Source organism: Lathamus discolor, chromosome 2, assembly GCF_037157495.1.
Source record: "Lathamus discolor isolate bLatDis1 chromosome 2, bLatDis1.hap1, whole genome shotgun sequence".
Lineage (NCBI taxonomy): Eukaryota > Metazoa > Chordata > Aves > Psittaciformes > Psittacidae > Lathamus > Lathamus discolor.
In genome coordinates this window covers 25,750,067-25,764,564 of record NC_088885.1, presented here as the reverse complement: position 1 = coordinate 25,764,564, position 14,498 = coordinate 25,750,067, and the positions used below count along the sequence as shown (strand labels likewise).

General features: G+C 37.1%; 1 protein-coding gene across 4 annotated transcripts in view; it reads right to left on the bottom strand.

Moving 5' to 3' along the window:
• GLCCI1 (glucocorticoid induced 1) overlaps positions 1-14,498 on the bottom strand; it is a 55,460-nt gene that overhangs the window by 23,014 nt on the left and 17,948 nt on the right. For all 4 annotated transcript variants that reach the window (XM_065666204.1, XM_065666205.1, XM_065666202.1 and 1 more), the window contains exons 2-3: positions 11,565-11,716; positions 3,341-3,427 (exon numbers count right to left, since the gene is read on the bottom strand). In XM_065666204.1, coding sequence (XP_065522276.1) covers positions 3,341-3,427; positions 11,565-11,716 — 239 coding nt within the window. The remainder of the gene's footprint in view (positions 1-3,340; positions 3,428-11,564; positions 11,717-14,498) is intronic.

The following is a 14,498-nucleotide window of genomic DNA, read 5'->3' as shown; positions in this document are numbered from 1 at the left end:
ATTAAAATTGGTCCTATTCAACAGAATTTCAAGCTAACAATTTAGATTGAAAGGGGAAAAAAAAACACTACTTTGTCTGTGTCCAGTAAAAGACTGATAGCAATCTTTATCTCCCAGTCAAGACATGTATCTATTAAAATAATGTTAAAGCTGTCCAGCATTATCTTACAACAAGTTATCTTCAAGACTTCATAATAATGAGCAGAAGAACCCTCCAGAATAAACTAAAAAATAAAAAGTAAACTTTGTTAGATGACAAAAAGGTATATTCTATCTTTACAAAGTCCATATTCAGAGCTGGGAAGTTTTAAATTTTTTTATAGGCCCATGACAAGAAAGCAATCATAGCCTATTTCACTGTTAGACAGCTTCAATCCTGACACCCAACTATGTCAACTCAAGGGCAAAACAATTTTCAGCTACCCAAAGTGATTTCTTTTTTTTTTTTTTTTTTATGTGGCAATACAGAATTCATTTGCTTGCTTGGGACCTTAAGTCTATACATGCATTTTATGGTATAATAATTCCCAGTTGTAGTAAATACATACTTTTAATTGCAGTAGCTCTCAACTTCACCAAGGGAAAAACATGGTCTTTTAAACTTCAAAGCACATTCAATCTTCTTTTATCAAAACCAATTAAAATTATGTATACAAGTGTTTGGCTAGTTTACAAGTATCAAGATAATAAAAAAAAATACACCCTAGAAATAATTCAGTGAATTGTTGGAACATGAAAACATGAATCCAAAGTGCTAAAACAAGCCAAGGAAACTGTAAACAGCTCTCTATTTGTTTACTGTCAAATGCTATGGAAAACAATGCAAAACACTGAGCTGAACTACTGTTACCTATGCTACTCATAACAAATGCAGTCACCCAGGAGAGGTGATATACTTCTATTTCTACTACTTAAGCTCTTGCTTTCATCTGCCTATAGCTTTGTAAAATTTCCTCTGAAGGATACCATGCAACATTCAGCTCTTCTATCCTCCTCCCATCAGAGATTTCAGTACAAGTATTAAAGTTATTTTAAGAATGACATTAAAATGAAAGGGGGGTGGAAATCATTTTATCATTTTATGTGCTTAAACGCACTATTATAGCTTTTTTACCTGGGCAGCTCTGCTGTCCAAGGCTTTGGAAGAAAAAGCCAAACATTTGTCTGGGGGTCCTTTATGCTGGGAATGTGTCCCTCTTTTTCCTTGGAAAAATCTTTACATTTGGAGAAGCTTTAGAAAAAAAAAATCAGTTTGCACATGGCAAGACGTTTGCTAGTAACTTTGTCTCTAGTGGGCTTTACAGTTTGAATAGAACTGCCTCAGAGAATTTCTCCTTCCAGAAACTGCGATCACGGTGGTACAAAGAAACTGAGTGCACAGATACTGTTGATGTTGAACAAACTCTTAACACCCACCACACAGGCACTGAATAGCCAGACAGAGGAGCTGGAACCATGACTTACAGATGAAGGAAAGGAAAAAGAATGGGATGAAATAGAAGCTAAACAGTGGAGAGAAAGAACAGACACTAAGTTGGAAGAACTCATGTAAGGGAAGGTAGGTGAGAAACTGACTAGATAATGCATGCAGAATGACACCAGGGCTATTTATGAACCTCAAGAACTAGAAGAGGCAAGAAAACTGTTTTGAGAAAATGAAGAAAGGAAAAGAGAGGAAGGGGAAGAACTCTAAACTGGAGAAGACAAAGGCACATTTTAGAATGAACAACCATTGCAAAATTTGAATAGAAACAGTTCACTTCCACGCGCCCCATTTTTTCCAAAACTGCATTCTGTCAGAAAGGAACCACGAAACCCATTGGCCACGTGTTTCTTATCTTTCTCTTGTGGCCAGCCCATAAAGAGGGTGACAGCCTAGCACAAGGGGTCAGTTATCCAGTGGTAGAGACTTGCTCATGTGCTGAAGGTTTCATTATCACTGACAGCCACAGCACTGTGGTGAAGAAAAGCTGCTTGTTGCAGAACTTGATAGGAAACCGCCAGATGATGAAGGATGGTCTCCCAGTAAAAGCAGACAAGCATTATTCTGGAAATACAGACAGTATTCCTACCCCTGCCACAATTCTTTTGTGCTAATGGGCAATGCTTAAGCCAACATTTTCAGACACAAAACTCCTTCTGCACTAATTTCTGGGCACTTAATCTGTGATTCTGAGTGATTCCTCACAGTGGCAGATGAAGTCATTCAGGCAACTGAAGGCCCACATACTAATAAATGAGCTATGATGGGTTTCATAACAGCTACTCAATCAGATGGGAACAGACAACCCTTGCTGGATTAACCTCTCTTTGGCCAAGGTCCTCATCTTTAAAAATGAGGCTACTGCCACCACTGGAATGCAAGATTATTCCATTTCATCAAATCTGATTTTAAAATTCAAGTAATTAAATTTACATCACTCCTTTTGATAACTGTTCTTCCTATCAATGGCTGTCTGGAAGAGGACTATGTATTGCCAGTAACAACATCTCCTTAAATAACCTATGTTTCTTCTCATTTTTGAATATCCTACTAAATAGGGATGCAGGAGAGAGGGTTCAAAAGCTGAGTATCAGGAAAAAGGCCCACCCTGTGTGAATGTGCTGCAAGATTAACTTCTTAAAAAGAACTGTGTAGCTCTTGAACAAGGGCTGCACCCTTCCTGACAGCAGAATGAGGCTGACTGGAAGCCAGTTATTAAGTACTGGGCAGAGCTAGAGTTACATGAACTTTGGACAGAATGGAGTTTACTGGGACAAAAACTGACAAATACTGATATTTCAGTTGAGCTGGAGACCATTTTACTGCATCTACTTTCTCATGATGCAAACCCACTTCAGTTTTGGTGGGTTCTTTCTAGTTGCAATTGTAGTCTACAGCAAAATACTATTTCAAGTAATCATACTAGTACTCTATCAACGCTTAACCTCCTTTTTCATTTGTGAAATATGATGTCCTCTATCTCCACCCTAAAACTTGAACAACATTTCCAGACAAGAATATGCTAACATACTGACTTATACTTCGTCCCTCTCAGGAGAGCAGTGTTAAAGAACAGAAAGCTAGCTAAGGTAACTCTGAACAGAAAAACTGGTGAGCAATGACAGCCTGGTTCCTCAGCACTCACTCTGGCCACTCCTTCACAGCCAACATAGTGTTGTGGGCAGAGAGGAAATCGAACGGGCATAAGAGAACAACCACTCTTGAAACAAGGTAAAACCTGTTTCAAAAGCAACAGAGGGGAGGGAAAAGGTGCAGTTTCTTGCACTCCAGATAGGGATTAAAAAATGTCTTGGACATATCAAAACTTGAAAGGCTCCACTGTGCAAAACTTCTCACCTCTTTTAGTTGATCAGCACTTCCCCATGATGCTGAGCGCTGATGTGACCTCTTTTCTGCTCCCTCTTCAGCCCAACAGCTAGGTGTCTAGAGGAGGAAAAAAAAAAAAGGAAAATATACTGTACTGAATTCTCTAGATAAGAAACTTCTGTCACAAAGTATTGCTTTACTCTTTCTGCAGTGTCAGAGAACAGGCATTAGAATGTCTGAATAAATTAAGAATAAAGAATAAATTTCAGGATCAGATATCAGCAGTAACAGTCTCAAATAATAATAAGAAAAAATATAGGAAACTAAGGCTTTGTAAACTTGCATTTACACAGGGTGAGGACTACACATTACTGAAGAAGGAATCAGAAGCCTGGCGGTCACAGAAAAATTACCTGACTACTCCCATCTGTGCTTTGGTGTCCATTTCTTGTTTGTATTCAGTGGACAGTTTCGAAAGCCACACAATAAAAATCCAAATAAATAAATAAAAGTGCACAAACAAACTCAAAAGACAAAACCAGGATTCACTTCTCCCACCTGTCTTCCTTAATCAGAGCCATATAATCAATTCCTTCTTGCTAACTCTGACATGACACAGTTTGATACACCTTTGTTACTTTCACTTTGATACACTTTGTTACTTTCAGCACTGACCTACAGGAGCGCAACAGTGACAGCTTCCTGTCAGCTCCTTCCTGTCACCTCTTCCAGCCTTGTTGCAAGCCCAGAAGTGTCCGGCCTGCCTCTGGATGCAGGGGCTATAAAGTTAAATCCCAAAGATTGAGAAGAACCTGGGAGCCAGATCTCCCAAATTCACCATAAGACTATTATGAAAATTGAGGCTATGCACCAGTATTTCTGAACAAGGTAGTCACTGGCTGCCAGAGGAGCAATGGGACATCTAAAATCCATGGCGAGTTTGGGGTATGAACCATATAAAACTCAGGGCTAGAGACACATATATAATTTTGTGACTGATACCACTAGAAACAAGGCAAATTTGGCAGTGACTTTTTTCAGGAAGACCACTGCTGATACACCTCCAAGGGAGACAGGACCCCTGCCAAGCAGGAAAGACAGGATCTGGGATCCACTTCCCTTAAGGACTTCCTTCTTACACATGGAAACCCTGTTTCTCCACAGCTTTCCTTACTCTTGCTTCCTCTCTAGGGTGTCGAAACTTCTATAGTGCCCACACATGTAGCAGACACTACTCTGTTCAGGAACGAAGCACTGCCCTGAAGAATACCACAAAAACAGCATGTGCAGCTACTTCATCTTCACTGCCCTGTGAGGAGAGGTGGAAGCAGCCCTCTGGGGCCAGACCTCCCCAGCCAAGCACACCCGGTCAGGCATCATTCAGCACCAAACTGTAGTTTCAGAGCACAAGCGATACCTTCATAATCACTGCACTGCCATGGCATTATATGGCACATATAATACTATGGCAGCCCAGCACCTAACTTGTAAGTGCTGATATTGAATGTGCTGAGACAGTCTGTGTGCGCGGGACTACATATCCCACTTGTGTTTTCTGCCAGCCCTGCACTTTCCATGTTTTTAGTGGGTTTTTTTCGTCGATTATTTTTACACCACCAGGAATACTTCCACCAAAGGCCCAGCAAGCTGAGTGGGCGATTAGAAAGCAAAATGGAAAAAGTCAGTAATGAAGTTCTTGCTGCATGTTCCCAGAGAAGAAAAAAACAAGTCTTTAGAAAAGCTAGGGTCCTGCATATTTATTATATGACTCTTTGCGTGTGTCTGGGGAAGAAGCTAGAATATAACGTGGTTATGAAAATAAAATAGCAAGAGTGAAGAATTAAAACTTTTATGTAAACCTATGAGGAAAACAGAGGAATTCCTCAGCCAGGGGAAATTTGCTTCTTTTTTAGAATCATGGGCTTTCACAGTTTCACAATTTACTTCCCCAATTTAAACTGCCCTTTTCTTAAAACATTCTACTATATCCCAAGTGCATCTTGTACCATACCCTCATACAAAACCAGAAAAAGGTCAATGCAAAGGGAATTCTTTGAAAATTTATCTTTCAAAGAGTGTTTCCTGAATATAACATTGCTCCACAGTTTGGCAACGACTCCAGGAAGACGTAGAAACAGGCATTTCAGTTGCTTTAATATTTACCTGTATTGCAGGAGGGTGTACCTGGGATCACTACAAGCCCACAGCCTTTCAACTACAGCTTAATAAAAAGAACCAAAAAGACATCAAGTGTCTAAAATGCCAAAGTGAGTTTCTCAACAAAGAGAAGTTGTTAAAAAAGCACCCAAACCATACGTACAGAGAAAGCACTTGCCTGTATTTTTTAATGAGTACAGATATCGATCCAGATATCAAGGACAAGAACAAACTAATAGCAACACCCTGAAAAACTTCATCAACAACACTAGTGCTGTTAGGAGAGAAAGACTGGAATCCTTATATTTTAGCTGGTTTAATCAGAAATCAAAAGTAACAAACATAAAACACCCAATCTCTTAATACTAAATTTTGTACTTTTGCAAATAATGCATTGGCACTCCTCCACTCAAATACTATCTCCCCTGAGACAAGGATTACACAGCTGTTTTCAATCTCGGGTAAATTGAGTCAAGTCACAACCTTTCAAAATATACACGCAAGTATCAGTATACAGGGGGCAGACTATCTGTGTCCCTCAATTTATCTGCAGTATTAGATTACAAATACTATAAAGATGTTCCTAGCACAGTACTGAAGTCAGGCAATGTTATGTTAATGTGTTATTTATATTCAGATGGAAAAAAAAGAAGGTTAAAAAAATAACACAACATAGGCAGTTACCAGATTATAACTTGACAGTCATCTTCAGACACTAAAAAATTCCACCTATAATACATTGTAACCCACATTATATGATGATAAGTTTGGGGTTTGTAACCCAAAATCCTTATATTCATGCAAAAGTTTCTAAAAAAAGAAAACAACACCAAAATCAACATAAAAGAACCCCACACTTCTTACATTCAAACAGAAATTCTGTTTTCCTAAGTACAGTTCATGTATGAGCACCTTGCATATCACTTGAATGCTGTAATTTATATCATAAATAAGATGGAGGTGTGCAGCAGCCTGGATATGCCACATTTCATAAAAATTGTTTTCCCATCTTTATTTACAATTTCTACAAAACAGGCTTACCCACGCAAGCCTCCAATTCAAGCTGCAAGCGCACTTCCCATGTGGTAAGCATATTAAAAAAAGTGATAAAAGTAAAAAGGAACTCAAAACTGTATTTGGAAAAAAAAAAAAAAAACAAAAAACAAAAAACAATTTCTGAATCACAGTGAATGAAATGAAAATTTCTGAACCTCAAGTCAGAAACACAGTAAGAGAGGTCATAAGCACTATCAGTGAAGCTGATAATATTTCAGAGCTGAAAAAAATTTACAGCATCACTTAAGAATGAATTGAACTTCATGAAACTGAAGAATTATTCCTGCAAGTCTATGTTCAGAAATTAACATTTAAAATATTTTAGGAGGAGAACCTGGAAAATATTATGTCATACATACTGCAGCTTCAGCCGGAGGATCACTGCTATTTCAAAATGTGAAGGTTCACAGTCCCAATTTCAGTTGACACATTGCTTAAAGCATGTGCATGGGATAGGGCATGCTGAGAACACCACATCTGGTTGCTCTCTTCAGTCTTAATGTAAATCACAATTACCATTGTTCTAACTCACCCAACCTTGTAGAGATTAGCATTTCTTCCAACTTGTTTGGTAATTCTGCTCTCCTTTTCCACCCATATCAGGGTACACGCCTACATTCTTTCCATTTAATTTAAATCAGAATGACTGCATGGAGTACCAACCTACCTAAACCTAAAATGAGACTGAATTACTCTATTTCACATTTTATTCCCAGCCCTTCACTCCAACTACTATATCTAGTCTGAATTCCAGATTAACTACATTGGGGGATGGGTGCGAATATTAAGAACACAAGCCTAGGTTTTCCAGGGGAAGCAATTACGTTTCTGAAGAACTTCCACATTCAAAAGAAACACAGTAACAGCAGTAGGAGAGAGAAAGCCTGATGAGTCTTCAGATGTTTCTAAAGCATTCAAAGGCCCTCTAGAAATTTTACAGAAAGAAACAGCCTGGAGTTGGAAGTTAATTTGACTATAGGTGATGACTCCTCTTAGACACCAGAAAGTTAGAATCACAAATTCATTGTTATATGACACACATCTCTTACTTTTCATCCCTTCCACCCAAAGCATGTCATTATACTATTCCATGAAAGCAGTAACTAATACACCAATGAAAAAGCTTCAGGTAATTGAGCCTCCTGGTTTATGATGTTAATTTTTAAGCAACAAAATTTCTTCCTAAAAGAAAACAAAACATTACTCAGGTGACTAATGAGAGCTTACTACATTAAGCCTTGACCCACACACAAGAACAACAATAATATATTTTAGCTAAGCATTTCAGTTTATTCTTTACCCTATGCATTATTCTTCAGATTAGAGAGAAGTAAAAATTCTGAGAGGTATTTTACCAACTGTCTTGATTTCTGTTTGTATAATATTCAATTGCATTATACAATGAAAAAGGCATATCCAGGCATACTGGAATCCAGTTTAAGTCATCACTGGGGGGGGAGATCATATTCCACTTAGTCATTTGTTTTTTTTCTCTGTATTATTTAGTCTAAGGAAGATTAGATTAACTTTTAACCAGAAATATCTTTTTTCTGACATCAGCACACATTTATCTCTAATCTCTTCTTTTTCATTATATAAAAATATTTTAAATTATTTAGATACTGCCAAATAATTACATTAAACCAACTATGACAATTATCCAAATGTTTCTGAAGATTGTGAGGTTAGGCATAGCTATTTCAACACTGAATTATTCCTTATAGTAGGAAGAGGGAAATACATGTACATGCGCAGCATGAAGGAGATGTATACAAACTTGCTGCATCAGTGCTCCCAACAGAGATCAAAAAATGGGGAAGGAAACTATTCAGAGTTTTAAATGGCCTTAATAAAAAGTTCAAAATATACTGAAAAGGAGAGGGAAGTAGGACAGTGGGGAAACCTAAGAAAGGGATCACAAAGTATATCAACACATAACAACTTCCTATAACAGTAAGCTTCCCTCCATTTCTGAAATATTTAATCCTAGATAAGATACTGTATGTTTGACTATACAAAACTTGTTGCTTCTGAAAGATCAGATAGTTGCATGCATATGCACACATACACATGAACATAAATGCATGCAGAATCCTGAGAAAACTGGAACTGTGTGTCACAATACATGCTGCCATAGTATGTTTTTTCAAAATCAAACATAACAACCTTACTTTAGTGCTTGCAGTCAAAATACTCTAGGTAGGGAAGAGGAACACAGAAATTCAAACTATAGTTACTATCAAGAAAAAAAAAAAAAAGAAACATAAACAAACAAAATTCTGTTTCCTCTCTTTAAATAGTAAAATTATTAAATAATAATCCTGGATTAATTTTAGAGAAAAAAGAAACATTTTCTTCATGAGCGTGTATGGCTTCAAAAAATGAGAAACAAGGACTTGGGATGAAACTCATTAAATGCTCGTATGATCATGATGAAGACCAGAATCTGACTCATGTTTTTTTAACCCAAGAATTCTAAGAAACTTAGCACAGTCATAATCACCACCTTCACAAAATGGCACAAAATTTGGATTTTAAATCAATGTTTATTTGGAGACAAAAAGTACCCTTGAAAGAGAAATAATTGTTCCACCTACAATGTAAGTTATACCAACAGTATAAATGTTCGTGAGTTTTAAAGTAAAACAAGAGATAATTTATTCTCCAATGAAACATGTTCGTACAAAAAATTGGTCTATGGACTTTCATCATCTTATTTTTATTTCTTTTGTATGTTACTATCTTCTACTCTGCTAAAATACCAAGTGTTGTTATTTTTAGCTACTGTAAACTATATGAACTCCCATGAGCTAAACTGTTACTTAGCCAACAAACATGAAGTAGAAGTACTTACACGGGTACTCAGGCAAAGAGTAAGGTTTTAATTTAATTTAACTTAATTTGTCATGCATGCATCCCATCAACAACTTGGAACTCCTCTTTAGTTCTTGAAATTCGATACACTTCAAATCCCACAGATCTCAAACAACAAAAAACCCCACACAACCAAAACATGAGTCAATATTTTATCATCTTCTAAAAGCCTCCCTAATGAACATTTCATTTAAAAGCAAAAATACAGAATTCACTGTGCCAATCACTATGGTTGTTACTTTTACATACTCATATAGCCCTGAGTAGTCAAGACACATGTTTTTCAACTCAAACACTATTAAACTTCCATTTTTTGGACTAAAAAGACAGCTAATATAATTCCTTGTTAGAAGACATCCACACAAATCCAAACCATGAAACTTCCCTGCACTTATCCTTTTGAAATAATATTTCAGCTTGTAACAATAACAGTACTGGCTTTCCTCTCTGCTGAAAAGGTAAAACTTCTATTTTTTTCCTCCCTGAGCTTTGTGTCTGAATGAGGCAAAAGGTGGCAGCCAACAGGTCAAATAACCTAAACACACACTTGAGTTCACTAGGAAAGCAATTTTACTGCCAAATACTCAGAGTTCAAATATTTATAAAACAAGCTTGTTTCTCTTTTCTGTAACTAGTGAGAAGGTTTGTTTGTGAATGCTTAAATATTCTAAACTTTCTATTCATAAGGGTATTTGGGAAATTTGATATGGATACATGTTTTAAGAGAGGGGTTAAGAAACAGAGTAACTACAAAGCATGCTACTGAAAAATCTCCTGAAGGGAAATTATGATTTCAAACCAGAAAGACTTTCAAGGCATAGTACTGTGAAAGGAAGCAACCTTGGAAGTAAATCCAGGATTAAAAGCTTTTTAGGTAGAACTTTCATGACAGTAAAGATCACTGCTGCTTCTTTTTTGCTAAAATTGGCTGGCTGAGTGAGTGAATACGACACGAAGACAGCATTTTCTTAAAGGGTCCCACCACAGTTTTTAAAGGTTTCCTCAAACAAATTTAATCTTCAGATTCCAAAATTCATTAAATACGATTTCTGAAACAGACAGATCTTTTTTCCTTTTCTAAGCATTCTACGCTCCTCCTTCCGCCATAAGAGGACTTCCTGTGTTGTATTACAGTGCATTTTAAAGACACTGAAAATAATTTATACATTCTAATTTGTCTTGAGAAATAAGTATTTCTCAGACGATTTGCATCACACCCTAGTAACACTACTGAAAAAGAATGCAACTCCTTTGGTAATAATTTGTGGGGTTTAGAATTACATATTTTTTACCTGTTTGATAGTGATTATCTTTGTGAACAACAAGCACCGGCATGAGGAGGAAGCAGGCAAGAAATAACGTTCACCTTTCTAGCCAAAGAACACTGGAGCACAATTAATACCACAGCAGCCTACCTGCCAGAGATTACTACTAAGGACAGAGCCCTGAGCAGTATTCAAGGGTATCAGGCCATAAATAATCTCAGTAGCCTTCCCTTTGAAGCTGGTGGTAATGCTCTTGTCCCGATACCTGGCTTCAAGAGGACACTTCCACACAGCATGTTTGTCTTTCTTGCTATCAAGCAGCAGAGGAGACAACTCAAGACCATAATGTATGCTCACTCCCAGCTTCCTCTTTTTGATTTCCCCACTAGTGACAAACTGATCAATTCTTAACAGTAACCTCTCTCCTCCTCTCTCCCCACGTATGCATTTTTTGAGACCCACATATTTATTACCACACTTAAGTAAAATCTTTAGTTTGTCAGCCGCTACTGCTATGGAATATATGTTGGGGTTTTTTTAAGTAACATTCAGCGTAACTTTGCATATAGCAGCTTCGAAATAAAACAGATACAAGGCTGAGATTGAAATCTGCTTATTTAGCCTCAACAGAGCTGCCCACATACAGAAAATTATTTTTGACAACTGTTTTCTGAAAGCATAAAAATATAATCTGTCACATACCATATTACTGGTACTGATTTAGAAAAAGCCAAACCACTACTGTACCCTATTTTAAGGCTTCATATTTACAATAAAATTAAGCAAATCCACATTTCTTCTGAATTAAGTTGAGCTAAGATTCCAGATCACCTGATAAAAGTATTATGAGGAAGACATCAATTACATGAAACATCTGTGTTGTCTTATTTTATGGCTTTTACCTGAGTAGATTTATCTTTCATACATGAAGGGTAGTGTACATGGGGATCACGTGGCCACTGTCCTGTGAGGTAAGGTCCTGTTATTGTGTCCAAAGAAGAAGTTCGCCTTATGGTACCAGAAGTTCTGATTTGCTGGGATTTTGGCCTGTCCACTGTAGAAAACCAGAACAAAATCAATAAAAAAGTCAGGCTAAATTTGATGTGAAATGTTAAAAGTTAAATCTGACACACAATGGCAAGAACACATCAGAAACCTTTGTCTAAATGCCAAGCTGGAAAGAATGCCATCACATCAAAGCAAATAACATCAGACAAAGGAGGAAAAGAAAATACAAAACGGAAAACTCAACAGTTACAAAAAATAACACTTAAGAGTGTTCATATCTGCAATGAACTGGGCTACTTAAATGTTTTCATCAACAAAAAACACTGAGCAAATTTAAATGCAGTGATGATGCAACTCAGGAAAGCCAAACATATGGAAATAGAAAATGTAACATAGTACCAGTACTGGGTTACTTTTTTTTTTTTTTTTTAAGTCAGCTTGCTTAGCTTTCTAAACACTAAAACCCAAATCACGACAAAAAACGTGATTCTTAAGAAGACATATCCACTTTCTTGCTCTCATGTACATCATTCCATATTATTTACAAGTTCTTAATACAGGCCTTAGCAAGCTAAAAGCATGTGACTGTATTTCCTTCTGACACAGCTCAGGTCAAGGCAGCTACCACGTTTATCTTCATTCATCACAGCGGCTTTGGCTCCTCCCTGTACTTTTCTTCCCATACACCTAGATCATGGAATACTTTTTCCTGCATTTCATTTGGAAAGCAGAGAGTAGGGTGATTCATGAGATTGATGTGGGAAAGAACGGAGTTTTACAGCATGCTCTCTGGATCATCTTGCTTTATCCTTTAGGCAAAATTACTTCATATACTTGTTTTTTACAATTCATATACTTGTTTTTTACACTTCATGTAAGCCAGCCTAAGACCTACATTGCACCTAGTGTCTATTTTGCTCACCCCTACTAAAAGAAGTTCACAAGTTAGATTACTTTCAAGTTAGTCACATGCTACACACTGACTGACCTACCAAAACCCTTGTCACTCCTTAGAACTCGAGAACAGACCTGCTAGCACACTCCTGAGCCCAGCCATGGCCAATAACCTCCACATGCATTTTCTCTTTGTGCAACATCTATAACTGCTGGATCTCAAAAGGCAGATGCCATCACCAATCCTTTATATAGCATTCAGATTAGGGCATAGCTTGCACTAATACACATGCTTTTAGTATTATATATGAACACGATAGTATTAGATCATTTTAGGAAAATGTAAAGCTGCTGAAACACTTCATTAGCTACTCATTTTAGGTGAGATTTCTAAATAATGCCATGAATTGGGAAGTGTAGTAGTAAATCATGCTGCCTTCATAGAATATAATTGTTTTGACTGCCTTAGCTATAAATCGAATCCCTACAATTTCAAACAGATCTATCATCACAGGATTTCAACTGTGACAAATCTGCATTTTACAAAAGACTTTTGAACTATAAAAAGTAAAGAAGCCTGAAATCCAAGATAAAGGTGACAAATTTTTAACATAAAACCTGCATTTACTTATGCACTGAAACATGTTGTACATAAAAGGAGAGTTCCTACAAAGCATTCTTCCAGCCTTCACTGTCATGCTATGGCACTATGCTACTCTTGGGTAGCCTGAGTTTTGAAAATTTCTCCAAAAGGTCTGTTCATTAGGTATATATTCCATGCAAAAACTATCAGGAATCTGTCGAATATCTAAGCAGTTAAGTATGTTCTAAAAAACAACTTTTCAAACAAGTCAGAGACTATGTAAACAGAAACTGACAAGACAATGCCTGAAGATACAGAAGTAAGGACTAAGCATCCTTTGTAAAGTCTACATTAAATAGTTTTGCTGGGGAAAAAAAACAACAAACCACCAAAAAAAACCAAACAAAAAAAAAACCAAAAAACCCCAACACACAAAAATACATGTAACCAGAGAATGAACTAAGGTCTATGTCTTGTTCTACACCCAGAGGAAAGGCAACAGCAATCCCAAAATGAAAAACTCACATAATTCCATTACAACTGAATGGAAACAAACATCAACAAAAGTTACGATATTTATATTTTTCCATGGTAATCTTGGAAGTAGACTGTTAAACCCTAAAGCAAGGAGAGGGGAAAATGAAGATGAAGTCTCTTAAGACCCTACTACTCTTCAGTATTTTTTTTTTTTTTTAATTACAGGCAACAAACCACTTCTCAACTGCATAAACAATCCAAATTAACACTAATTTAATACCAACTCTGCTCCGCTCGTCTGTGTTCCTTAGACTTACTTTGAAATGGCATGTAGAGATGTGTGAACATACCTAGCAAAGAAGACTAAAATGTACCCCAGAAAAGTCACAAATACATAGTTTTCCCCATGGAAGGCAGAGCTGGCAAAATACAACAGGCAGAAACAACCGCAGGAGAGGCAGAAGGAACAACAGGGTTGCAGAAGCCCTGCAACCTGCCGCAAGAGAGTTTTAACTCTCACCTTTTCATGACATACCCTTAGATCATGAAAATTAAAACAGGAATCTGTAAGCATGAGATTCGAAGGAACTTCTACGAATCAGCATCTGACAAAATATCTTGTACACTAATGTACATAAAGATGACAGGATGTCACAGAGAGCAGTGTTGAACTGGATCACAACAGTGGTGGCTCAGATCAGCTTAAATTGTTTTCTAAATATTAAAACTGCTCTCGGGATTCCTTAATTCTATTTTTCTCACCTCATTATAAGTCTGGCTTCCTGCTACTCTGGGCAGCTACTACAGAACTTTCACTTCACAGGAGCTCATCTGTCAGCATCTTTTCTTTCCATCTCTCTCTCAGCAGTTAGCA